Source organism: Ambystoma mexicanum, chromosome 3q (genome assembly GCF_040938575.1).
Source record: "Ambystoma mexicanum isolate Mex_15411 chromosome 3q, UKY_AmexF1_1, whole genome shotgun sequence".
NCBI classification, from domain to species: Eukaryota; Metazoa; Chordata; class Amphibia; order Caudata; family Ambystomatidae; genus Ambystoma; species Ambystoma mexicanum.
In genome coordinates, this window is record NC_090926.1 from 1,304,867,563 (window position 1) to 1,304,895,286 (window position 27,724).

At 48.1% G+C, this 27,724-nt stretch overlaps 1 protein-coding gene across 1 annotated transcript in view; it reads left to right on the plus strand.

Moving 5' to 3' along the window:
- Positions 1-27,724, plus strand: part of LOC138447917 (zinc finger protein 84-like) — a 457,921-nt gene that overhangs the window by 168,058 nt on the left and 262,139 nt on the right. The window contains exon 4 of the mRNA XM_069604436.1: positions 19,777-19,872. Coding sequence (XP_069460537.1) covers positions 19,777-19,827 — 51 coding nt within the window. The 3' untranslated portion in view covers positions 19,828-19,872. The remainder of the gene's footprint in view (positions 1-19,776; positions 19,873-27,724) is intronic.

Below are 27,724 nucleotides of genomic sequence, written 5' to 3' on the forward strand. Positions count from 1 at the left end.
CAGCTAGATCGAAATGGGACTTTATCAACTCCTAAAACACATTTAAAGGCGTGAAATAGAGCTGCCTGTTGGCCGCCATCATCTTTAACTTGTTTCTATCTGATGTTGGCGAAGCGTTCAGTGAGATCTCCTCATTTCCACCCAAGGTTAACGGTACACATGTTAGTTGGCTTGTTTACGCCGATGATTTGATACTCCTAGATATGACACCGATAGGGCTGCAACGCAAACTCGATGCTCTTGAAGTATACATGTGTAAAAATGGTCTACAAATCAACAAACAAAAATGCGAGATACTGATCCTCCAAATTCTGCGGACCGCAAAGACCAAACAAAAGAAACAAGTGTGGTTTCTTGAAAAAACTAGGTTAAATACCACACGAAATACCAAATACCTGGGTATGAGAATAAGTTTGAATATAAACGATGCCCCATCGGCAGAAATAGCAAAATCTAAATGCCGACAACTGGTGTGTCAATCTGCCATAATCAACAAACAGTATGGATAATTTTCACTAAAACCGACCATAACATTCTATCGACAAAAAGCAGTCCCGGCGATAATTTATGGTGCCTGAAACGGTTTCGGATGTTCCTATGAACTCTGGAACACCTATTTTTCTGGGTGAGAGTCTTACACCTACCAAGAGGAACCGCCTCAGCATGTATTCGCTATGAACTGGGACTAATCTCAATGCACGCCAGAGTAAGTTGGAACTTACTATGCCTATTCAGAAAAACGAAAAAAACAACGAATCCTGCCTTACAGTTTGAAATAATATAGAACTCAAGCAAGGGCAGTGAGTACACTGCCTTTTCGATGTGGAACAAGTACTGTCTGGCAGTCCTTGAAGAGCACGATATCAAACTAACAATGCTATTAGAAAACCCAGACCTAGCCAAAAGGAAATTATGGAGTTCAGACTGGCACGGAACATGCGAACAAAGACGGAGATCCAGACTCCTGTCCGATGTACCGGGCAAAGCAAGAGCCTTGGGGAAGTTACAACCCTATTTACTGCAATTCCCTGACCAAAAATTGAGATCCTTGTATATACAGTTTAGACTTAATTTACAGGACACCAAAGAACGTTTAAGTCTACGCAAACAAGACAACATAGATGTGACTTTTCGTTTTTGTAAATCATGCAAGGAGACTCTAAAACATCTAATCTTGTTTTGTTCAAGTCTACGAAAACTAAGAACTCGCACTCTTGGTCTTGCCATATGGAAACAGCAGACTATTTGTGCTTTCGATTGGTGGCAAATTATGTTTGACGGACTAAACCGAAAACTAATGTTTGCGTTGGTGACACTTCTTGAAGAACTAAAAAAACGTCTTGAAGATAATGGAACTGATATGAGAAGCGCTGATGTCTACAATTACATTGACGAAATTGATTAAGGCTTCTAATAAAATGAATTGATAAGGGTGGATTTGCTGTTGAGACGGATGATGTGACAAGATGTGGAGGTGGTTTTTATCATGCGTTCTTTTTTCAATATTAAAGGTTTAAATAAACCATATAAAAATGAAAAAAAATACACAAAGGGAACAGACAAGGGATGCCTACGGGGTGTACAAGAACTGGGGACCATACGTAGAAACAGGGAACAGACAAGCGATGACTACGGGGGGTACAAGAACTGGGGACCATACGTAGAAACAGGGAACAGACAAGCAATGACTACGGGGGTACATGGAATGTGGACAATACACAGAAACAGAACATACAAGGGAGGTTTAAAGCGTGTACAAGGACTGGGGATAACTTGCATCATTTGCGCTGCTCCTGCTGTTGGCACCCGACCAATGTGGTCCTCTTGCGCCCGCCCAGGCCTCGGATCCACAGCTCATTGGGGTTCTTTGCTGGTACCTTGGCTGTCTAGCAGGACCCAACTCGGCAGCCTCTTTTTGCACAGGATTCTCCCCTCAGGCCCACAACGCTCAGCCCGGCTTCTCTCCTGCTGGTCTCCCACTCTGTGTTATGAGCCCCACCTTTTATACACTTGTGTATAGGCACATTATAAATAAACAATAAATAAATACACCTGCAACCATGTGACAGGTTGCATGTGTGAGTCCTTAGGCCAATTTGACTGACCATAATTAGTCTCAGTACTAGAGTGGTGAAATGCACGTTAGTCTGCACTACTCCTAGTCGCCTCTACCTCATCCCAGTAGTATAATGGTTGCAATGAGGGGAAACGAGCGAAGATGATTTACAAAAGCAGGGGGAGGGTGGAGTTGGTTCTCACAAGGAAAAGGGTCTGAAATGTCTCACCTGTGGACCTCTTCATCTTCATCCTTTTCATAGTCTCCCGATAGTGATGATGTCTTCTGGTGTTATCCCGGGCAGAGGGAAAAGGGTAGCAATATCCCATAAATGTGGCTGGAACTGAGGGTTCATCGTCTCCCCTATCCAGGTGATCCTCCCTCGCATCTCCACCCTCAAGGTCGGGATCCGAGAGCAATGGCCCTTCCATGGCCACCTGAGCAGAGAATGATGGGGAGAAAGAAGTGGGGACGCCCTCAGGTTCCTCACAACACCTTTAGGCAGAGATTACCCTCACTGGTATGCTGAGGGAGCCACTGACCATCTGTAGGGTTGCAGTCTCTACACCAGTAGGCAGAGATTACCCTCACTAGTATGCAGGGGTAATCACTGACCATCTGTAGAGTTGCAGTCTCTACACCTATAGGCAGAGATTACCCTCACTGGTATGCTGAGGGAGTGTCTTGAAATGGGAAAAATCTTCCTCGGGGCCAGCCCTTGGGAGCAATCATTACCCAATTCAGCCCAAAATACAGGTTCTATTGTGCCGAGCAGTGAACTCATGCTAGTGACAAATGACACCTTCAATAGGTTTTAGTATTTATTCTAAACAGTGAATTTCATTTACATTTTGGGATTCAAGTTAGAGAAGATTACAAAGCACAAAACTTGAGAAATGCAAAATATAGAGAAACATAGAACTTAGAAAAACATAGAGAAACATAGAGAAACACAGTCTTATGCCCCTTCAATCAGCACTGGGAGACCCTGGCCCTCATAAGCTAGCTGTAACAAGCCCCGCTCAGAGGACAGCGCTGTTGGGTGCCGTCAGAGCTACAAATTCCGGGTACTTGATCTTGCTCGAACCAAGTCCACAGATCGATCTCCCACCTGAGTCATGTGGGCATACATTTTTATCAGTCCATGGCGCACAGTTCCAGAACTTTCCCTGTGCAAAATATAGGCTTGCGCATGGAAAAACCCAACTCTGTGAATTTCCACTGTGCTCCTTTTCTGTGCCCCTCCCTGCTTGGAGCCCATCTGCGCGAAAGCTCAGGAATGTCTTATCAGTGCCTTCCCAGAGAAAGGAAGATTAGTTTACGAAGCCATGCAGGGCTACAGTTAGAAAGGCAGAATATTCTAAGAGAAGCCGAGATGAATTAACCCCATGGGAGCAAGCTCTAAAAGGCATGCACTCATAGCTTAGTGTTCATAGCGCTTAAGACTGGCTATCTAAGCGCTATATAGGTGCCATAATGTTCCAAACACTCCAATAATGTCTATTAGCTACAGAGCTGGGGCCTTCGCCCTGCCTGTCTATCAACAATGCATAATGTGACCTATCACTCCTACTAGGCCTGCATATTCCTTGTAGCTCACTACTGCATAATGGAAGTGCTACAACAGACTACTGTCAGCATTTTTGGCACACACTTTGAATAAACTATTGGCTTTCAGCGGCTAATGCTGTCATCTAAAGCCCTGATTGGCAAAGTTGCAATTTTGCTTTTCACTACAGGGAGCCACTGACCATCTGTAGGGTTGCAGTCTCGACACCAATAGGCAGAGATTACCCTCACTGGTATGCTGAGGGAGCCACTGAACATCTGTAGGGTTGCAGTCTCTACACCAGTAGGCAGATATTACCCTCACTAGTATGCAGGGGGTATCACTGACCATCTGTAGAGTTGCAGTCTCTACACCTATAGGCAGAGATTACCCTCACTGGTATGCAGGGGGTATCACTGACCATCTGTAGAGTTGCAGTCTCTAAACCTATAGGCAGAGATTACCCTCACTGGTATGCTGAGGGAGCCACTGATCATCTGTAGGGTTGCAGTCTCTACACCAGTAGGCAGAGATTACCCTCACTAGTATGCAGGGGGAATCACTGACCATCTGTAGAGTTGCAGTCTCGACACCAGTGCTTAAAGTGGGCCGGGGCCTGCCGGGCCCGGGCCCCGGCAGTCTCCAAAAAGTGGGACTGAGCCGGGGGCCCTGCAGGGGGCCCCCGTCCTACCGCAACATTGGCGGGATGCATTATCCCGTCGCAGCCGCAACCGCGACGGGTGATGCGCCTGCCATGAAGTCACGCGAGCTGACAGAAGTGGCAGCCAGCCACAACGACGCTGTGACTGGCTGCCACTTCCGTCAGTGATAGTAACTGCCTTTGGTGATGCCTCGCGCGAGAGGTCACCAGAGGCAGTTACTGTCCCTTTGTTTCCCCAGGTCGCCGAGGCGTCTTTAACCCTCGGCGAACCTGGGGATTCCTCGACGTTTATAAAAGATGGCTTGGAAAGTACACATTTCAAGCCATCTTTTATAAAGCTTTGCCGACGGACAATTTTGTCCGTAGTCAAAGCTTTATAAAAGAAGGCTTGAATTGTGTACTTTCAAAGCCATCTTTTATAAACCCGAAATCTTTAAAAAAGATGGCCTGAAAACTAGGCAAACCATAGGGTATGCACACAAATATATACAAATGTTATATATTTGTGTGCGTACCTTACTATGGTTTGTGTACTTTGCAAGCCATCTTTTCTAAACATAGAAATATGGTACATATCTCTATGTTTAGAGAAGATGGCTTGCATAGTACACAAACCATAGTAAGGTACGCACAGAAATATATAACATTTATATATATTTGTATATATATACGATTTGCGTACTTTTTAGGCCACGCCCCTCCCACAAGCCACGCCCCCAAATGAGGGCCCCCCCTCGATTTCTTACCTCACTTAAAGCCCTGCTCGACACCCATAGGCAGAGATTATCCTCACTAGTTGTTAGAGAGAATTCTCCAGAACGGCTAATTTCCCTTCCCTACTGAGTCCCTCAGCAGCTTTTGCTGGATTTCTAGGATTTATTTCTTTCACCTGGTAAGAGTGTGAGCCTTTTTTCCCACTCTTAGATGTGTTTTGCTGTGTGTGTTTAACATTTTCTTGTGTTCATAGACTATGGAGCCTCACCTACTCCACAGGCATCATCTTTTTACTGTGTGTTACACAGCACCTTCAGTGCAGTGACACAGGGTTGTCTTTTTGACTTCCCAACTCCGACCCCGTTTTCTGGGACTGACTACTGTCTCCCAGAACATGTAAAGTTGCCATTTTCTTTTTATTTACTCTCTTTTAAAACTCACAGACCCAGTACAAACTATCTTAAATAGAGTGCTGGAAAGGGTTAATACTTATCCCTTTTTGTCTGTTTCTCTTGGAGCATTGTTTTGCTCCCTTTTCATCAAGACTTGGCTGGTGGCAGTGGTAACTACCCTATTTTTCCTACCGCGGTTATCTTAAATAGCCCTGGTATTGTTTTAGGCTATCTTGGTAGCCTCGAACTTAAACCCGCTAGACCATATACGTTTTTATACAGTTCCAGCTGGGTTTAGTCACCATTTCTTTTTGTAAAAGTTCTCGTGTTTTACTCTGCGCACCAAACCAGGTTTGGTTCCTTTGTTCGCCGCCCTTTCACAGGCTTCTGCACAGAAGCCCTCCTTAGGTGCCTGTATGTCTGGGGGGGACAGGATGAGAGGAAGGGGTTTAGGACTCCCTGCACAGGGTCTCCTTGGAGACCCATGTCGCACTGTGATCTGATTGGCTGTGGTGACTGTCCCGGCAAGACAGCCACCCGCTGTGTGATTGACAGCCAGGCTGTGTGAATGGGGGAAAACTGCATAAAAAGCAGGTCTCTGGGACTGAGAAGGCAGAGTCGCCACTGGATCGAGATAACCGAAGAGAAGCTGACAGAAGAGGACCCCTACCACGACTGGTGAAGCCCTGCTGCAGGTCCGAATCTTCATACTCCAATGACAGGGAAGATCTGCAAGGAATCTTCTCCCCTTGAGCTGGTGGGAAGAAGCAGTTCACCAAACTGCTCGCCAGGCCTCCCTTCTTTGGTCGAATTTGCTGTACAGAGCTACAGTGAACTGGATAGCCAGGAGGAACGGACCCTGCTTGCGTTTTAAGGAGTGCGCCTTTTATTTTGTTGCTTTGCTCTGCTGCTGGTTACTTCCCTGGGCAGTGCAGGACCTCCAGTCTCCCTACTTTGTGTCAGTCCGACAGTCGCTTCAGGAACCGTGAGCTTGCAGGACCTGCCACGAACATCCGCCTCATCTACAGCCTTCTTCTCCATTTAAGGTACTGTTCAGATACGGTTCGTTTCATCCAGCTGCGATGAAGTTGTGTGAAACCTTTCGCCAATCCGAGCGCTTGTCCTTCTCCATTATTTAAACTAATTTTTCGTCTGACCAACTTCGTTCTGAACTCTTGGCAAAGACTTAACCGCGAACTACCCTGAACTGTGTGATCTTGAGCAAAGACTTTGGTCCATTAACTTTGGGCCAGGTCGCTTTAATCTGATTTCTTCGCTGTAGTTCCTTTTTCTAGATTGCCCTGCTTACTTACTTGTTGGTGCTGTTCAATTCTTGTCTAACTTTGTCTTTCCCTCCCTTTTAAATTGCTGGAGTGCTCTTTTGCTCACACTTCATTTTGAGCTTAACTTGTCCAGTATCTATCGGGTGTGGGGTAGTGTATTGAGTGTGATTTTTCAACTGCTTTACTTTAGTGAAATGTTTTACAACTGATGTGTAAATAAATGTATATTCTTTTTTTCAGAAACCTTGAGTCAGTGTTTGTTTGAATAATAGTAATTGCTATCCTTTGTGTAACTATTGGTACTGCTCACATTACTCTTGAGATAAGTCTGGCTCTTCAGCTACTGCTACCACTCTAACTGTGTAGTACAGGCTTGTACCAAAGGTGAATTTGTACTGTCACTTGTAGTCTTAATTGTGTGTGGTGTTCCCAAAGGGTACTACATATGATTCTGCCTAACTATGGACACATCTAGTCTATGTGCCAGAGCAGCCTGGCAATGGACATGTCTTGTCTATGTGCCAGAGCGGCCTGGCATTGGACATGTCTGGTCTATGTGCCAGAGCGACCTGGCAATGGACACGTCTGGTCTATGTGCCAGAGCGGCCTGGCAATGGACACGTCTGGTCCATGTGCCAGAGCGTCCTGGCAATGGACACGTCTGGTCTATGTGCCAGAGTGACCTGGCAATGGACACGTCTAGTCTATGTGGCAGAGCGGCCTGGCAATGGACACATCTAGTCTATGTGGCAATGGACACGTCTGGTCTATGTGCCAGAGCGGCCTGGCTATGGACACGTCTGGTCTATGTGTCAGAGCAGCCTGGCAATGGACACGTCTAGTCTGTGTCAGAGCGACCTGGCAATGGACACGTCTAGTCTATGTATCAGAGCGGCCTGGCAATGGACACGTCTAGTCTATGTCTCAGGGCGACCTGGCAATGAACACGTCTGGTCTATGTGCCAGAGCGGCCTGGCTATGGACACGTCTGGTCTATGTGTCAGAGCAGCCTGGCAATGGACACATCTAGTCTGTGTCAGAGCGACCTGGCAATGGACATGTGTAGTCTATGTGTCAGAGCGACCTGGCAATGGACACGTCTAGTCTATGTGCCAGAGCAACCTGGCAATGGACACATCTAGTCTATTTGCCAGACCGGCCTGGCAATGGACACGTCTAGTCTATGTGCCAGAGCGGCCTGGCAATGGACACGTCTAGTCTATGTGCCAGAGCGGCCTGGCAATGGACACATCTATTCTATGTGCAAGAGCGGCCTGGCAATGGACACATCTAGTCTATTTGCCAGAGTGGCCTGCAATGGACACATCTAGTCTATGTGCCAGAGCGGCCTGGCAATGGACACGTCTGGACTATGTGCCAGATCGGCCTGGCAATGGACACATCTAGTCTATGTGCCAGAGCGGCCTGGCAATGGACACATCTAGTCTATGTGCCAGAGCGGCCTGGCAATGGACACGTCTGGACTATGTGCCAGATCGGCCTGGCAATGGACACATCTAGTCTATGTGCCAGAGCGGCCTGGCAATGGACACATCTAGTCTATTTGCCAGAGCGGCCTGGCAATGGACACATCTAGTCTATGTGGCAGAGCGGCCTGGCAATGGACACATCTAGTCTATGTGCCAGAACGGCCTGGCAATGGACACATCTAGTCTATTTGCCAGAGCGGCCTGGCAATGGACACATCTAATCTATGTGCCAGAGTAGCCTGGTAACGGACACGTCTGGACTATGTGCCAGAGCGGCCTGGCAATGGACACGTCTGGTCTATGTGCCAAAGACACAGATGAACTCTATGGCTTCAATGGCTATGCTCTTTATTACCTTCAAAGGGGTCCAGATTTTATCATGGTCCATCATGATAAAAGGCTGGGCTATCTGCAGGATGGCTCTTCCTCCCAATTCCCAGTTATTCGGCCTTCAGATAAGTCGCTCCATAGAGGGTGGGTGTTCATGCTCTGGGGTACTAACAGATCATTGGCTTCAATTCTATATTTTACCAACTGCCCAAAGTGATGTACTGGTGAGTTGCTCCTTCACTTTCCTTTAGCGCTTTTTCACGCTGCCTTCAGCAAGAGCGCCTTTATTAGCAGCTGCTTCTATGCTCTAAGTCTTTTATCAAAGTAAGTTTCCTTTTCCTTTTGACTTGAGCATCTCTTCTTTTATCCCTTTTGTGTCTGCTCCAGACAAGGCCTTCATTCAGAATAGCTACAGGGCTGCAGGTAGTGTTTGCACTCTGGCAGAGCTTCCGTTTGGGATCCTGATTTAAGAGGCAAAGATGCAGATCAAGGTCTCGAGCAAGGGGGGGGGTCATATTTGCTCATAATTGCACAGTGTGTTCTTGTGTCTGTGATTGGTTTTTATAGAGAGGTTCTCTAGCACAGCCTTGAGTGAACCTGTCCTGTGAGCTGTTCAAGCGTTGGGTCTCCTGCGTCCACAGAAGTGTAGTTTAAGATGCTGAAGAAGACCCCCAGAATGGGAGTGGCTGCCTAACTAGCCTTCAATATTCCCTTTGACAGAGTGATTATCTGTGCTCCCAGTAAGCATGCATGTGTGATTATCTGTGCTCCCAGGAAGCAGCTCTGAGTGGTTATCTGTGTTCCCAGGAAGCAGATGTGAGTGATTATCCCAGGAAAGAAAGGTGTGTGATTATCTGTGCTCACAGGAAGCATCTCTGAGTGATTATCTGTGCTCCCAGGAATCAGGTGCGAGTTATTATCTCTGCTCCAGGAAGCAGCTCTGAGTGATTATCTGTACTCCCAGGAAGCATGTGTGTGTGATTATCTGTGCTCCCAGCAAGCAGCTGTAATTGATTATCTGTGCTCCCAAGAAGCAGGTGTGAGTGATTATCTATGCTCCCAGGGAGCAACTGTGAGTGATTATCTGGGCTCAAAGGAAGCAGGTATGTATGATTATCTTTGCTCCCATGAAGCAGCTGTGAGTGATTTTCTGTGCTTCCAGGAAGCATTTGTGTGTGATTATATGTGGTCCCAGGAAGCAGCTGTGATTGATTATCTGTGCTCGCAGGAAGCAGTTGTGAATTATTATCTGTGCTCCCAGGAAGCAGATGCGAGTGATTATCTGTGCTCCCAGGAAGTGGATGTGAGTGATTATCTGTGCTCCCAAGGAGCGGATATGAGTGATTATCTGTGCTCCCAGAAAACATGTGCGTGTGATTATCTGTGCTCCCAGGAAGCAGCTGTGATTGATTATCTGTGCTCCCAGGAAGCAGGTGTGAGTGATTATCCATGCTCCCAGGAAGCAGCTGTGAGTAATTATCTGTGCTCCCAGGAAGCAGATGTGAGTGATTATCTGTGCTCCCAGGAAGCGGATATGAGTGATGATCTGTGCTCCCAGGAAGCAGCTGTGATTATCTGTGCTCCCAGGAAGCATGTGTGTGTGATTATCTGTGCTCCCAGGGAAGCAGCTCAGAGGGAGTATCTGTGCTCCCGGGAAGCAGATGTGAGTGATTATCCCAGGAAGGAAAGGTGTGTGATTATCTGCACTCCCAGGAGCAGCTGTGATTGATTGTCTGTGCTCCCAGGAAGCAGGTGGGAGTTATTATCTATGCTCCCAGGAAGCGGCTCTGAGTGATTATATGTGCTCTCAGGAATCCGGTGCGAGTTATTATCTGTGCTCCCAGGAAGCAGCTCTGAGTGATTATCTGTGCTCCCAGGAAGCATGTATGTGTGATTATCTTTCCTCCCAGGAAGCAGCTGTAATTGATTATCTGTGTTCCCAAGAAGCAGGTGTGAGTGATTATCTGTGCTCCCAGGGAGCAGCTGTGAGTTATTATCTGGGCTCCCAGGAAGCAGCTCTGAGTGATTATCTGTGTTCCCAGGAAGCATTGTGTGTGATTATCTTTCCTCCCAGGAAGCAGCTGTAATTGATTATCTGTGTTCCCAAGAAGCAGGTATGAGTGATTATCTGTGCTCCCAGAAAGCAGCTCTGAGTGATTATCTGTGCTCCCAGGAAGCATGTGTGTGTGATTATCTTTCCTCCCAGGAAGCAGCTGTAATTGATTATCTGTGTTCCCAAGAAGCAGGTGTGAGTGATTATCTGTGCTCCCAGGAAGCAGTTGTGAATTATTATCTGTGCTCCCAGGAAGCAGATGTGAGTGATTATCTGTGCTCCCAGGAAGCAGGTGTGAGTGATTATCTGTGCTCCCAGGAAGCAGTTGTGAATTATTATCTGTGCTCCCAGGAAGCAGATGTGAGTGATTATCTGTGCTCCCAGGAAGCATGTGTGTGTGATTATCTGTGTTCCCAGGAAGCAGCTGTGAGTGATTATCTGTGCTCCCAGGAAGTGGATGTGAGTGATTATCTGTGCTCCCAAGGAGCGGATATGAGTGATTATCTGTGATCCCAGGAAGCAGATGTGAGTGATTATCTGTGCTCCCAGAAAACATGTGCGTGTGATTATCTGTGCTCCCAGGAAGCAGCTGTGATTGATTATCTGTGCTCCCAGGAAGCAGGTGTGAGTGATTATCCATGCTCCCAGGAAGCAGCTGTGAGTAATTATCTGTGCTCCCAGGAAGCGGATATGAGTGATGATCTGTGCTCCCAGGAAGCAGCTGTGATTATCTGTGCTCCCAGGAAGCATGTGTGTGTGATTATCTGTGCTCCCAGGGAAGCAGCTCAGAGGGAGTATCTGTGCTCCCGGGAAGCAGATGTGAGTGATTATCCCAGGAAGGAAAGGTGTGTGATTATCTGTACTCCCAGGAGCAGCTGTGATTGATTGTCTGTGCTCCCAGGAAGCAGGTGGGAGTTATTATCTGGGCTCCCAGGAAGCGGCTCTGAGTGATTATCTGTGCTCCTAGGAAGCATGTATGTGTGATTATCTTTCCTCCCAGGAAGCAGCTGTAATTGATTATCTGTGTTCCCAAGAAGCAGGTGTGAGTGATTATCTGTGCTCCCAGGGAGCAGCTGTGAGTTATTATCTGGGCTCCCAGGAAGCAGCTCTGAGTGATTATCTGTGCTCCCAGGAAGCATTGTGTGTGATTATCTTTCCTCCCAGGAAGCAGCTGTAATTGATTATCTGTGTTCCCAAGAAGCAGGTATGAGTGATTATCTGTGCTCCCAGGAAGCAGCTCTGAGTGATTATCTGTGCTCCCAGGAAGCATGTGTGTGTGATTATCTTTCCTCCCAGGAAGCAGCTGTAATTGATTATCTGTGTTCCCAAGAAGCAGGTGTGAGTGATTATCTGTGCTCCCAGGAAGCAGTTGTGAATTATTATCTGTGCTCCCAGGAAGCAGATGTGAGTGATTATCTGTGCTCCCAGGAAGCATGTGTGTGTGATTATCTGTGTTCCCAGGAAGCAGCTGTGAGTGAGTATGTGTGCTCCCAGGAAGTGGATGTGCGTGATTATCTCTGCTCCCAAGAAGCAAATATGACTGATTATCTGTGCTCCCAGGAAGCAGATGTGAGTGATTATCTGTGCTCCCAGGAAGCATGTGTGTGCGTGCTCCCAGGAAGCAGCTGTGATTGATTATATGTACTCTCAGGAAGCAGGTGTGAGTGATTATCTGTGCTCTCAGGAAACTGATGTGATTGATTATCTGTGCTCCATGGAAGCAGCTGTGAGTGATTATCTGTGCTCCAACGAAGCATGTGTGTGTGATTAGCTGTGCTCCCAGGAAGCAAGTGTGAGTGATTATCCATGCTCCTAGGAAGCAGCTTTGAGTTATTCTCTGTGCTCCCATGAAGCAGCTTTGAGTTATTCTCTGTGCTCCCAGGAAGCAGCTGTGAGTGATTATCTGTGCTCCAATGAAGCATGTGTGTGTGATTAGCTGTGCTCCCAGGAACCAAGTGTGAGTGATTATCCATGCTCCTAGGAAGCAGCTTTGAGTTATTCTCTGTGCTCCCAGCAAGTAGCTGTGAGTGATTTTCTGTGCTCCCAGGAAGCATGTTTGTGTGATTATCTGTGCTCCCAGTTAGCAGTTGTGATTCATTATCTGGGCTCCCAGGAAGTGGATGTGAGTGATTATCTGTGCTCCCAGGAAGCGGATGTGATTGATTATCTGTGCTCCAGGAAGCAGGTGTGAGTGATTATCTGTGCTCCCAGGAAGCAGGTGTGAGTTATTATCTGTGCTCCCAGGAAGCAGATGTGAGTTATTATCTGTGCTCCCAGGAAGCAGATGTGAGTGATTATCTGTGCTCCCAGGAAGCGAATGTGAGGGATTATCTGTGCTCCCAGGAAGCAGATATGAGAGATTATCTGTGCTCCCAGGAAGCAGATGTGAGTGATTATCTGTGCTCCCAGGAATCATATGTGTGTGATTATCTGTGCTCCCAGGAAGCATCTGTGATTGATTATCTGTGCTCCCAGGAAGCGGATGTGAGTGATTATCTGTGCTGCCAGGAAGCAGCTGTGGTTGATTATCTGTGCTCCCTGGAAGCCGGTGTGAGTGATTATCTGTGCTCTCATGAAACTGATGTGATTGATTATTTGTGCTTCCTGCAAGCAGATGTGAGTGATTATTTGTGCTCCCAGGAAGCAGATGTAAGTGATTATCTGTGCTCCCTGGAAGCATATGTGTGTGATTACCTGTGCTCACAGGAAGCAGCTGTTATTGATTATCTGTGCTCCCAGGAAGCAGGTTTGAGTGATTATCTGTGCTCCCAGGAAGCAGCTGTGGGTTATTATCTCAGCTCCCAGGCAGCAGATGTGAGTGATTATCTGTGCTGCCTGGAAGCAACTGTGAATGATTTTCTGTGCTTCCAGGAAGCATGTCTGTGTGATTATCTGTGCTCCCAGGAAGCAGCTGTGATTGATTATCTGTGCTCCCAGGAAGCAGGTGTGAGCGATTATCTGTGCTCCCTGGAAGCAGTTGTGAATTATTATCTGTGCTCCCAGGAAGCAGATGTGAGTGATTATCTGTGCTCCCAGGAAGCATGTGTGTGTGATTATCTGTGTTCCCAGGAATCAGCTGTGAGTGAGTATGTGTGCTCCCAGGAAGTGGATGTGTGTGATTATCTCTGCTCCCAAGAAGCAGATATGAGTGATTATCTGTGCTCCCAGGAAGCAGATGTGAGTGATTATCTGTGCTTGTTCTAACCTGATGAGTCCAACTTGAAGGTCGTGCAGTTATAAAATGCCTCCGTCCCCAAGTGCCGCTCGAGCAGAATATAAAATACTGCCCTAGCAATCTTTGAGGCCACAGGAAGGAGTGTTGTCGTCAGCCTGGTATTGAGAACGCCGGAAGGACCCCTGAGTGCTGTAAGGCAAAGGGTTATAATCAAGAACACACTCTAAAAAGGCAATGGGCAGTTGATAGAGAGAGTTAGACAAGATGCAGTGAAACCAGCTTACCTAATAGAGATGGAGAGTAGGTAGAAAACCTATGCAGGGGAATCCACGGCAGGCTGGGATGATGTAGTTGGCACTCCTTCTAGTACCTGGTGGAACAAGACAAGATCCGTGGCAAAGCGTGAAGCAATCCGAGGGTTGCAAAAACAGAAGGGCAATCCAAGAGTAAGTCCAGAGTACAACAGGAGTCAGATGTCCGGGAAATCAGAGAGCACGCCAAAATCCAAGGGTAATCCAATAGCAGTTCCAAAGAGAGTTCCAAGGTCGAAGCAAACAAGAAGGCAAAGGTAACGCGTGACAGTCCTCCGTAGAAGTAGCTGTGAAGCAAAGAGTCTTGTTTGCCGGCTTCTTTTGAAGTGGCGAGCGGTATCACGTGACGCATCACGTGACTGCTCGCGTACGTTGCGTGGAGCGCAACGCGGCCAGCGATTGGGGCTGCCGGCACTTCCTGGTATCCTGACGTTGCCGGCTGTGCAGGAGGCGCCATGGCAACCGCCAACGTGAAAAAGGGCGAAAAGAGGCAGGACCGCCCAACATGGTATTCCGCCTGCCGTGTTTCCCCCGCTGGTGTAAATGGGAAATACGACGGCGAGAAGCGCCTGATGAGGGAGAGAGGTGTGAGGAGGGAAGGGTTGTGTGAGAAGGCGTAACAGTGCTCCCAGGAAGCATGTGCGTGCGATTATCTGTGCTCCCAGGAAGCAGCTGTGATTGATTATCTATGCTTCCAGGAAGCAGATATGAGTGATTATCTGTGCTGCCAGGAAGCAGCTGTGATTGATTACCTGTGCTCACAGGAAGCAGGTGTGAGTGATTATCTGGGATCCCATGAAGTGGATGTGAGTGATTATCTGTGCTGCCAGGAAGCAGATGTGATTGATTATCTGTGCTCCCTGGAAGCAGGTGTGAGTGATTATCTGTGCTCGCAGGAAGCAGCTGTGATTGATGATCTATGCTCCCAGGAAGCAGGTGTGAGTGATTATCTGTGCTCCCAGGAAGCAGCTGTGAGTTATTATCTCGGCTCACAGGAAGCAGATGTGAGTGGTTATCTGTGCTCCCAGGAAGCGGATATGAGTGATTATCTGTGCTCCCTGGAAGCAACTGTGAGTGATTTTCTGTGCTCCCAGGAAGCATGTGTGTGTGATTATCTGTGCTCCCAGGATGCAGTTGTGATTGATTATCTATGCTCCAAGGAAGCGGATATGAGTGACTATCTGTGCTCCCTGTAAGCAGCTGTGGGTTTTTATCTGTGCTCCCAGGAAGCAGATGTGAGTGATTATCTGTGCTCCCAGGAAGCAGCTGTGATTGATTATGTGTTCCCAGGAAGCAGGTGTGAGTGATTACCTGTGCTCCCGGGAAGTGGATATGAGTGATTATCTGTGCTCCCAGGAAGCAGCTGTGATTGATTATCTGTGCTCCAAGGAAGCAGACGTGAGTGATTATCTGTGCTCCCAAGAAACAGCTGTGAGTGATTGTCTGTGCTGCAAGGAAGCGGATGTGATTATCTGTTTTCCCTGGAAGCAGCTGTGAGTGATTATCTGTGCGCCAAGGAAGCAGCTGTGAGTGATTATCTGTGCTCACAGGAAGTGGCTGTGCGTGTTTTGCATGTGCATCTTTAGAGCTGCGCAATCTGAGTAGTTTGTCCCTCCTTGTAGACTACACCACACGTGAAGTAATGAGTTGTTGTCCATGGGAACTATGCTGTTGTCACTTGACATATTAGTGGCCTCCAGGGCCAATGATTCGTCATAAGGCACCTCGGTAAAATCCACTGGACTGAAGAATGCACTTATGGTGCCTCGATGTATATCAGGCATATATATGTGTGTTGCTCTGTGGTTCAAGCCCCAATGCCTTGATTAAAACGCTACGTTCCAATGTAGGCCATTTGTTGTCTGAAAACTTCACCCACAATAATGTACAAGCAAAGTTCAAACTCTGTAACTCTTCTATCTAGCACTCTGTCAGCACCATTAAAGCACTATATAAATTAAAATAAATACAAATAAATACAAATAATATATGAGATCCTTCTCTGCTTTCCACCTCATTAGCTCCTAAATTCATAACTGGCCACTGAGGGCTTTCTGGGTTCAGATTCCTGATTTAAATCTTGCTGGAAAAGAGTAAGAGACAGAGAAATGACTCTGCATCAGCACTTCCCGATGCAGCCTCCAGGCTCTTGTGTGACACGATCTAATGTACTGTACTGTACATGCCCTAACCGCCTAAGGTCATCAGCAAGGCCTGAATACAGAGAGGATCTACAAAATAAGTACTGGCATGAAGAAGATGGACATAGACGCATAACGGGACAGCCCCTTGTTATGTATCACTCTTTCCTTGATGTGTTCTTCATTCACTTTCCTCCTTCCTAGTCTCCTTAACGAGGGTGGACACACCTTTTTCCTTCCTCTCATCAACTTGAATAGTACCACACCGTTTCATAGCTTCTCTCCATCCTACCCTACAACTCTCTGCTAAACGCACACCCTCCATGAGACTCATAGTGATCCTCTCAACTACTCCGTTAGTTTGAGGATAGTACAATGCGCAGAAAAAAGAGGGGGTGAGGCGCACTCTAGTTCCCAGTTTTGTATACCTGATGCAAGTAGTAACAGGGTTAAATCCCATCTGCTGCCGTTCAGTTGCTCTTCTCCTCCAAGCGCTTTCATGTCTGCAGCGTTTGATTTAGTTGACCGTTCCCGGCGTGTTGCTAGGTTAGTGGATCAGGCACTCTGTTCTTCTGCCGCAGCTCAGTGGATCGCATCCTTCCTTGGACCCAGATAGGCCAGAGAGGCCGTAAACAATGTTGACTCTACTCCCACTTTAGTCACCTGCAGGATACCTCAAGGGTCCTTATTTCACCAACATATACACCATGCCTCTTCTCGCTCTCCTGGATGACCTGGGTGTCCAATTTACCAACTATGCCGACAACACCCACGTCATAATGGAATTATCAGGGTGTTATAACAGGGACACCAATACCGTCAACTCTTTATATCAGGCCCTCCAAGCTTGGATGGTTATCAACTCGCTTGCACTTAACGCTGAAGAAACCAAACTCCTTATCATTGCATCTGGAAATAAAATCCCAAAAGTGGGTCCTGACTACGAGAGCTTTTTTTCTAGGTACTAACACAATAAAAATTGTCAGGTCTGTACAAATACTGGGTATTACTTTGGAGGCTGAGCTTATTATGAGGCCTCAAGTTACTCAGATGACAGCAGTGAACTCTTTTACCCATGAGTCCTTTAAGACGAGGCAGCAATACTCAGAGGGGGATGGGGGGTGCAGAAATGATTCAACACCAATAGTCCAAATGCCTCAGGCAAGTGGCAAAGTGCTTTTCTCTTTTATTATCAATCATCTAAAACAGGGAGTACACCGGGCATCATCCGACACAGCACAGCTCGATCGCGAAACATTTCATAAAAAACAGCTCTATTATATCAAAACATCATCATTACTGACGTCATACTACGCGGCAAACTACAAAAACATATGAGTAACGGTGATTGGCTCTCAGTGAACATCTAAGTATACATTCTATGCAGCCGGTGATTATGATTGGGCATGTAAGTCAGGTGGCCATCTAAGCCCATCCCAAATAACTGGTCATCATCATCGCTAAATGTTCGACGATTGATTGGTTCTACTAACTATAAGGCTCTTCATTACATGAGCCTCTATGATTGGTTTGGCAACCTTGCACCCCTCTAGAATATTCCACACGCTAGCAGTGTGCAGTCTAGCACTCCAGGTGCATGGAGGCTCGGCGTGATCATGCCTCCCCACCAATTAGCCCACCATCCATCAACACCCCTACAGTCTGTCAGACAATTAAGCTCTTGAACTTGGCCTTGTAGATGCTGCCTTTAACTGAGAAATAAAGGGGGTACAGCTTCACTGCGTCCTAGTTTCGGCACAGTCTGACCAAAGCTATTTCTATCTCACCCATGTGACTTGGGGACCACTCTTTCGAGCTTCTTGCAGCATTTGACCCTATAAAATGATGAACTTTTGACACCTTTAGTGTTTTTTCTTATTGCCTCAAACAGGAGCGTGTTCTTTTCTCACATTCTTTGTAACTTGTTGACAAGCATCCATTTCACTGTGGCCTTGTCTACTTGGTGTTGGGCCATCCAAGCCTTTCTCAAAGTCATTTCCAGCTGCACCACACAGTTTGTTTATTCACTTATAGTGCGCACCAGACCCGAGGGTATCCGGGTGCAGCAGTACAGAAAATGCGCAACTTAAGTTACAGGGTAGGGTCATAGGTTACATACAAATACGATATATTTACAAATAGAGAGGCAATTTTGAAAGTCTTTCGTTACTCAAGGGATTCAAGAGTCTGCTAAGTGTCTTGTGGGAGATCCAGGTTCTGTACCTTCCTGTGTATATACATTGACGCCATCAAATACATTCTTTGCACATACATTTCCTACCAGGCTGTTCAGGGTAACCGCTGCATGGGCATCATGCCGTCTTTTCCCCCATCCATCTGCATTTCCCCCCAAGCCTGCGTCACTACTTCCGCACCCACTGTCCTCGCCGCGCTCTTTCCTGGCCCTTATCTCTTCCTTCTTTTATTCATGAACTGGCTTTGCACCCACTATCATCCCTTCCGTGACCGTTTCTTTATCTCTTCCTTCGGCTCGATGCGCTCAACTCATCGCCATGGTGATGACGTCACCCAGTGAAGGACCGTCCTCGAGCCACAGTTCTCCCCTTTTCGCTTGCTTTCATCATGAATTGGTCTCTGATATGTTCGTCACATGTGTCTCCACAGTTACATGTGCCTTTGTCATATATTGTGCTACTAGTGTTGGCGGGATGTTCTGAGCACATGTTCCAGCCCATGTGCGCTTCCACTCACACTTGCCTCATTGGGCCTCATTACGACCCAGGCGCTAATGGGTTAACAGCGCCGTAAAAGGCTGCGGCGCCGTTAACCTATTAGCGCCTAATTACGAGGTCCCTTTGCGGGACCCGACCTTAACGGCTGGTTTTACCAGCCGTTAAAGTAGGGACCCGCAAAGGGACCTTGGTGCTAAGTACGGTGCCGCAATTTGCGGCACCGTACTTACCGCCTTCCCCTTTCCCATTGAGCCCTATGGGGCAAAATTGGGAATGGGGAAGGGCCATGGCGGCATGGGGAATTACCTCCCCGCCAACCTCGGAATGGGGTGGTAATTCCCCATTCCTGCATGGCGGAGTCGGTAAGTTACCGGCATGGACTATGGTGCTATTAGCACCATGGTCCAACGCCTGGGTCGTAATGAGGCCCATTGTCTAGTTCAGGTGGAGTGGCCCTCATAGCCGAGCCAGTGCATGAGCTGGGACGTGTTGCTTGCAGGGGAGTGGAGGGGCATACGTCCATGCACTCCACTGGCCCTAGCTGCTCCTGCGATGTGTGGCATTGTCACACTTAGAAGAGCAGGAGGTAGTGCGCGCTTAGCCTGTACGCGGGCTGTAAGCACGTGTGTAACTTCTCTTGTTCACAGGCACTGTGGCCTCTCTCGCCACCTTGCACGGCCTCTTCTGTGCACCGCTCTCCCGCGCTCCTCACACATTCCTTACTGCCGCGCAGAGCTGTTTGGGGCCATTGCACCCACAATGACTGTAAAGTGCTTATTGGTGTGTACATGTTATGAATTGCGCTGTGCACCCCTTTGTGCGAGGTGTTATGAAACAAACATCCTTTGCTGTTCATCTACAGGGGTTCAGGGGGCGGGGGGGGTTGCACCTACACCATGTAATAACATCGCCTCTGGTTTCCCTTCAGGTGGCCCGAACGTCCGGCAGGCCAGGAGGTGTGGCATCACCCTGGGAGTGATGGTGGCCCTTCTCACCGGCATGAACATCGCCCTCTACCGCCTGGGTAAGTGCCCTGCGCTGATCTAGGGCCTCTATGTCAGAGACAGACATTAGAAGCCCACAGGGGTTCTAGGGCAGTAAAGGGGCACACGGGCACAGAAGCCTGGTATGCCACCAGCCGGCTATCCCTCTCCTGCAACCTCAGGTGAAGCCTCAATAAGCCTCTTGGCCTTCGTCTCCTCCCAACCAATCATATGCCATCTTTTATGCTGCTTCGAGGTGGATGACGCTCTACCCACTGTTAAAGAGGGGGGCTCCCAAGGGACCCTCATGAATGTGCTCAGGAAAAGTCCTCATAGTTCCACGGGTAAAGGCTTGAAATGGGCCTCAATTAGGGAGCCAGGACCTCACTCTAAGGAGGAGGTGGGGGCTGATCCCAAGAAACATCTCACACAATAAAATCGCCACAGAGTGTGTTACTTGGACATAAACAAATCAATGATACAAAGCAATTAGAGCGTCAAAGTCCTCTTTTTTAGGGGGATGTGTGGCAGAGGACTACTACGAACATATAAAGAAAATGCCACAGAAACAGCTACCCGCCTACACACGTACTAGGTGTGTCTAGTTGCAAAAGAAGTGCTACCTATCATGTCGGTGAATTGATTGCGACAGAAGCAATAGAGATATACATCTTTTAATTTATGATTCAAAAACACTCAATAAGATTTATGTTAAAAAATACAAAAAATGCATTTTGTTTGTACATAACATCACATAAAAAACGTATAGTGAAAGTCAATATTTTCAACCAAAAACAATTTCTTTGAGCTTTACACAATCATCGTATGCTGGTGATGTTGTGGGGTTAGTAAAAGTGTGAGGTGAACATCTTGTTGTTGAGTGAAGCCTCGAGTTGCAATTAGCTTGTCCTTGACTGTGTTTGACAAACAGAGTCAAGGACAAGCTAATAGCAACTTGAGGGGCTCAATGGGAATGGGGAATGGTTCCTTCAAGGAGGAATTACTGGGTCCTCCAATGTTGGAATGACCCGGTTATTCCTCATTGAAGGAACCTGGTAATGGAGCCCGGTTTGGAGGCAGCCATGGCGCTAATAGCACCATGGCTGCCTCCATACTCGTAATGAGGCCCCATGTCTATTAATGATGAGTTGGAAGAGGAAGATGTGTCTCTTAATGTAAGCCGCTCTGCCCCCTTGTCCACTGGGACCCCCAAAGGTCCTACACTCGGCCTCATTCCAAGATTGGTGGTAGTCATGGCGCTATTTGCAAAATACTGCTCCTGCAGGAGACACATTCCACGGGCCCCCTGGCTAAAAGCATAGCGCCAACTTGGGGGCCACACAGATATTTCACCTCATATTCCACTCGTGCCAGGGGAGTGTTGACACTGATCCATAAGTCACTTAGTTTGTTCCCCACAAGAGTTATTTAGACCCCGAGGGAAGATACACTGTGTTGCATTGCGCCAATGCCAACAGGGATTATTTGCTGGTGGATACCTGTGTCCCTAATGTTGATTCTCCCGAATGTATTGATCAGGTGGTATCCATATTGCTAGGGTACGTGGGGGTGCATATCATCTGGGGTGGGGATATGAACTTCATTCTTGATACCATGATGGATAGGACTGGCACAGCCTCTAGGCCTATGCCAGGCGCAGCGCGTAGACTTCTAACCCACTGCGCGACACTCAACATTCATGATGCATGGAGGCCACTACATCCGCAAATGTGGGAGTTCACTTACTACTCCTCAGTGCATGACAGTTCCTCCAGGATCGACCTGTTCCTACTATCCGGCCCTATGCTGGGCAGGGGTGTGGAAACACGCACACTGTCTGACCACTCACCGATTTTGATATCCCTAGAACTGGGAATACCTGCTCCCACCATCAATACATGGCAATTCAAATCGGCCGCTCTGCAGGACATTGTGTTCAGGGCAGACATTCTTGATGATATTCAGTCCTATTTTGAGCACAATTTGCCACAGTCCACTACCCTGGAGGTCCGCTGGGATGCCTTCAAAGCCTTTATCAGGGGGGCGTCCATCTTTAGGGAGTCGGGAGTCCTCAAAACCATAAGATCCGCCCTGTCCCGCACTGAAACTAAACTACGTGACCTGGAGCGAGCCCACCCGGCCTCTATCGGCCCTGGTGTCCTCTCCCAGATCAGTGAGGAGCTCAAAACCTTCAATAAGCCGGCCAATAGGGAGGTCCAGTATTTCAGCCGCCCACAGGCTGCGCGGAAATATGGCGAGGGTGACAGACCCGGCAAAACGCTGGCCTCTTTGGCGAGGGGGGAGTGGGGCCAATCCCAAATTACATGTGTTAAGGACAGACAGGGGAAGATACAGTGGTCTGATCAGTATATCCTCGAGGTCTTCACAGGCTTCTACTCTGAACTATACTCTCAACCCCCCGAACACAGTGACTCTCAGATGTGGGAGCTCCTGGAGCAGATTCCCACCACCATCGTCTCCCCAGCAACGAGAGACCAATTAGATTCCCATGTTACATTGGATGAAATAGTGGAGGCTATCTCTAGTCTCCTTAAAGGAAAGGCAACGGGCCCCGACGGGCTAACGGCTGAATTCTATCAGGAGCATGTGGCTATATTGGCCCTTGAATTGCTCGGTGTGTGGAATGAGTCACTCCAGTTGGGATCCCTTCCCCCGACATTACACAAGGCCGTTATTACGGTCCTGCTTAAGCCTGGTAAGCCTAGCGATGACTGTGGATCATACCGGCCCCTTTCACTCATGAACTTGGATACAAAAATCTTTGCCAAGGTGATCGCTAACCGCTTCCTACCTGTTATGCCATACATGGTGCACAACAACCAGTCAGGTTTCGTGCCCGGGAGATCCACGTCACATAATATCAGGAGGCTTCTTAACGTTATGTCACAAATCAATCAGGATGTGAGTGCAGTTGCGGTCACCCTGGATGCCTAGAAGGCCTTCGATATGGTGTCCTGGAAGTACATGTGGCTAGTTCTTGAGACTATGGGCATTGGGCCCAGGATGATTGCATACATCAAACTGCTATACACCTCCCCGGTTGCCAGGGTCCGTGTCAATTCTCAAACGTCTGCCTTGTTCCCTCTCTTCAAAGGCACCCGCCAGGGATGCCCTTTCTCCCCGATCCTGTTCGCCTTTGCCATTGAACCTATGGTGGACTTTGTCAGGGAGCGCCACTCACGCAAAGGGATATGACTACAGGGTACCCCTGAAATTATCTCACTCTACGCAGACGATGTACTGCTGTTCGTCAGAGACCCAGACGTCCACCTTGACCCTATCCTGCGCGACATCACCCGTATTGGTACATACTCTGGCTACACTATCAATAAAACCAAATCCAAACTCATCCCCCTCACGGGCTCCACAGTCCAACCTGCCACGGAGTACCCGCTCCGTTGGTCCCCTGATGGGATTAAATATCTGGGAATCCAGGTGTCTCTGACCAAAGACATTCTCTTAGCTAACAATTACCTGGCCGCGGCAGAACTGGCGGAAACCAAGATGGCGCGTTGACGCTCTCTCCCATTGTCACTAGCGGGGAGATTATGAATGGTTAAAATGATATTGCTCCTCAAACTGCTGTACACATTCACGAATGTCCCCATATGTGCACGCAGTTCCTGTGGCATTCTGGAGCCGTGCGCAAATAATGGCTTGCCATGACTCTTCCCTACGATGAAGGTGGGTTCACGGCTCCTGACCTGATGCAGTACTGGATTGCAGTGCAGGCACAGTTTGCCACCTACTGGTACCCTGCCCCCCCACTCCCTCGTCCGCATGTCAAGCTGGAAACCCTTGCTGCCTCTGGCACCAATATAAGGTCTCTAATTTTACACCGACGATATGAACCAGACTCACCCATAGACCCGGTCCGAACCACCTTATTGGCCTGGAGGCGGATATTTTCTGCAGGCATTGAGGAACACCCATACTACAAGTGGCTCTCCGCCTGGCGGTTCCCCAGGCTGGAACCCACAAACGACATAGCCCTGGCACGACACTGGCAGACCCTGGGATACCTACCCCTAATTGACTTCTACCCGGACGGGCTATTCATAACACCACAGACTTGGAAACTGGGTCACTCGGGATCACTGATGGAACTGCTACATTACTACAGACTCCGCGCTGCATTCCACGGCGAGTGGCCTGAGTTTCCCAACAAGCCCCCTGACTCCCCTGGGATTTCCTATATTGCCAACTCGGGTGGGGCCCACGGGGTGGTATCCTCATTATACAAACTCCTTCTCACGACTGCCCCACAGCAGCTCTCTAGGGCGCGGGACAATTGGGCTTCCGAACTGGATGTAGAACTCACGGACCAACTATGGGGGAAAATGTGCTCCCACACTAATAGGGTCTCCCTGAACTTTCGATATCGTACTATCCAGTATAAACTGCTCAACAGGCTATACTAAACCCCGCGCAGGCTCTCCAGGTTTGTCCGCTCCGACCCACGGCTCTCTCCTCGCTGCGGTGCGGAGGATGCGTGCCATCTACACATGTTCTGGGACTGTCCGAGGCTAACTCCATTCTGGGACGAGATCCTGAAAACTCTGTCGGAAATCTGCGATACTGTTATTGAACCCGACCCTCTGGGAGTACTCTTTGGGGCACGGGGGGATGAAGAAGCCAGAGGGGCGGCTACATTCTTAAATGTGTGCTGTATAATTGCCAAACAGTGTGTTTTGCAGAACTGGAAGTGCCACGCCACTCCTACCTTCCAGAAATGCCTGAATTTATTGACTTGGTCTCAGAACTGCGAGGAGGAATACCACAGTACCCTCCCGGCCCGGTCCCGGCCTAAAAACAACTAGACTGCTTTTAACAGTTATCGTAATGGCCTTGATGCCCCCTCCTCAGCAGACAACTCACCGTAATTATTATTGTTATGTGCTACGGCACCAGATGCTCTGTGTTGCTGCGATCCCTCCTCGACTATTTCTCACTGTTCATATGTGCCACTGTATTCTGTTGATTATTCAGTTTGTCATTCATATCTGCTCTGATGTGTGTGTATGTCATTTGCCTCTGCCAACAAAAATAAAAGTAAAAAAAAAAAAAGAAGTGGACAAATTCTGTAGGAGCTGTCACACTTGCCAAACCTCTGACAAGAGTGGAGCCAAGAATGTGGCACCCCTGGTGCCTCTCCCAGTGGTGGGAGTTCCTTTTGAGAGGGTGGGCATTGACATTGTCGGTCCCCTTGACCCTCCCACATCTTCAGGGAACAGGTTTATCCTGGTTGTAGTAGACCATGCTACAAGATACCCAGAAACCATACCTATGAGAACTGTTACGGCTCAGGCTGTGGCTAAGGCTCTACTTGGTATTTTTACCAGAGTAGGGTTTCCTAAGCAAGTGATATCCGGCAGGGGATCCAATTTTATGTCCCACTACATGCAAGCCATGTGGAAAAACTGTGGTGTCACTTACAAGTTCTCTACAGCCTACCATCCACAGACAAATGGATTGGTAGAGAGGTTTAATCGTACTATGAAGAGCATGATAGGTGCTTTAGAGGAACCCCTTAAGAAAACGTGGCACCTTCTACTGCCATGCCTTCTCTTTGCATATAGAGAAGTCCCTCGAGAGGGAGTGGGTTACAGTCCCTTTGAACTTCTCTATGGCCATCCAGTCAGAGGTCCATTGGCCATGATCAAGGAGGGGTTGGAGAGTGCTCCTTCCCCCAAGCCAGTCAGAGTGACTGACTATGTGATAGGTCTCCAGAGGAGAATGTCACACATGATGGCAGAAGCAAGTGATAACTTGAAAGCAGGTCAGGCTCTGGTCAAACATTGGCATGACCAGAAGGCTAACATGGTGCTCGGTCACGCTTTCATTTTTTTGTTGGCTTCCTAGCACTGGAATGCTCTCCCACTGTCTCTTCGTTCCATGTCTCTATCTTCTCCATTCTGATTGGCCAGGCTGATTGCTTCGTGTTACTTGCATTTACTGTTTTTATGATCTTATGTACAGCGCTTTGGCTTAAGCTGATTTATAAATCCCAATAAAATACACACAAGAATACAAAGACAAAGTGTGTGTAATGTTTCCTTATAGTGCCTTGGATGGAATGTGTGTTAAATACACTTGACGTTGGCCTGTTGCCCCATTACCCGCTTTGCTCTTGTATTGTTGGAGCTAATGCTTCTAGTCATGGTGTAGCCGAGGCTTTTAAGTGGCCCCTGGGATAGCACCTACTTCTAGCCACATACTTTCTACGCCATGGACATTTTGGGCGCTGCACTGTCATAGTCGAAACTGTGCATGAGGGAGTGGGTGAATAGTGCCCTGCGAGCTGCTGGTTTTATGCGAAGTTCGTGCTGAGGTACATATTGGTATCTAGGTAAGTAACCATTTTAGGACCATTCAATATCTGGCTTTAATCGTGCATGGATTTGGTTTAAATATCCAAACATTGTATGCAGACACTCAAGGGTCAACGCCCAAACAGTAAAGACATCTTGTATCGTATAGTGTGTCCATAACACGCCACCCCCGCTCCAGAACATGGAATGGGTGCAAGCCCATAGAGGTGACACGTACTTACGACAGACTAAGAAGTATTATCAGATATTCATGGTCAACACCTGTCACCTGATATTGACCCGCTCATCATGGGCTTATTGGAATAAACCTGGCCTCTCTTTTTCCTGTTTTGCCACGCTTTTTCCATACTTAAGCAGCCCTCCACACTCTTTTCCTTTGCAGTTGTGAGCAAGTGGATCTAGGTCACGTCACCTAAGCTCCACCCACCTGTCAATCACTGCTAAACTGTTGGTGCCTTCCTGCTATGCTGCCCTTTTCCCCAATTTAAGCAGCCCTCCAGTCTCTATTCTATTGCAGTTGGTGAGCAGGTGTAAGTGGATCTAGGTCACATGGCCGAAGAACCACCCACCTTCTTATCCCTGCCTCGTCCCTTCTGTTCTTAAATCTTAGATCAAGGACATCTCTCACCCGGGCCTCTGAACTGAAGGGCAGATGAAGAAGAGGGCAATTCCTATTTGGACCTGTTCAGACCGAATCCCTGCTCAGATAAAAGGTAAGCATGCACAGACATGTGTTTTCTCCCTCCGTCCCCACAGCCCATCCCCACCATCACCAAGCAATGCCAATGTCATTGCCCCTCCTCTAAGGTGTGGACTCAGAAATGCATCAACCTCACCCACCTCACCCACACCAGCCTCAAGCCCATAAGCACTACCTCACCGTCCACAACCTTTTCTGCTCACCAACGTTCACTCAGCTATCACCCATGCAGCAAATGTCGCCAGTCTCACCAATACACACGACCTTGACGCCATCTTCATCACGAGACCTAGCTGACACCCATCTCCACCCACATCCTAGATGTACTTGTACCCACCAGCTACAGCATCCAACACAGAGACAGGCTGAACAAAACAGGCAGAGGCCTCAAAGTCATCCACAAGACCTTGTGGCACTGTATCAGATTTGACGTCAACAATATTGGCTCTGTCAAAGTCCTCTCCTACCACTTCCTGCTCTCCCCGACAGACGCAGTCACCTTCCATCTCATCTACAGACCACCCAAACGCAACACCACCTTCATCAGAGACTTCACAGACCCGGTCAACACCATGGCCTTCACGCACGCCAACAACATCTCCCTAGGTGAATTCAACCTCCAGGCAACAAGACCACCAAACCGATGAAGGAAGCTCTCCCTGGCCTTCTCAAAACACTCAGACTGACACACCACATGAAAGACCCAAAGCACAAGAAAGAAACATCCTCAACCTAATTATCACTGCATTGCCTTCTGTGAAAAACCTGAAAGCACTCTCACTCCTACTCCCCCTGGATCATCTTCTCAGGTGGCCAGGGAAAGGCCATCGCTTTTCGATC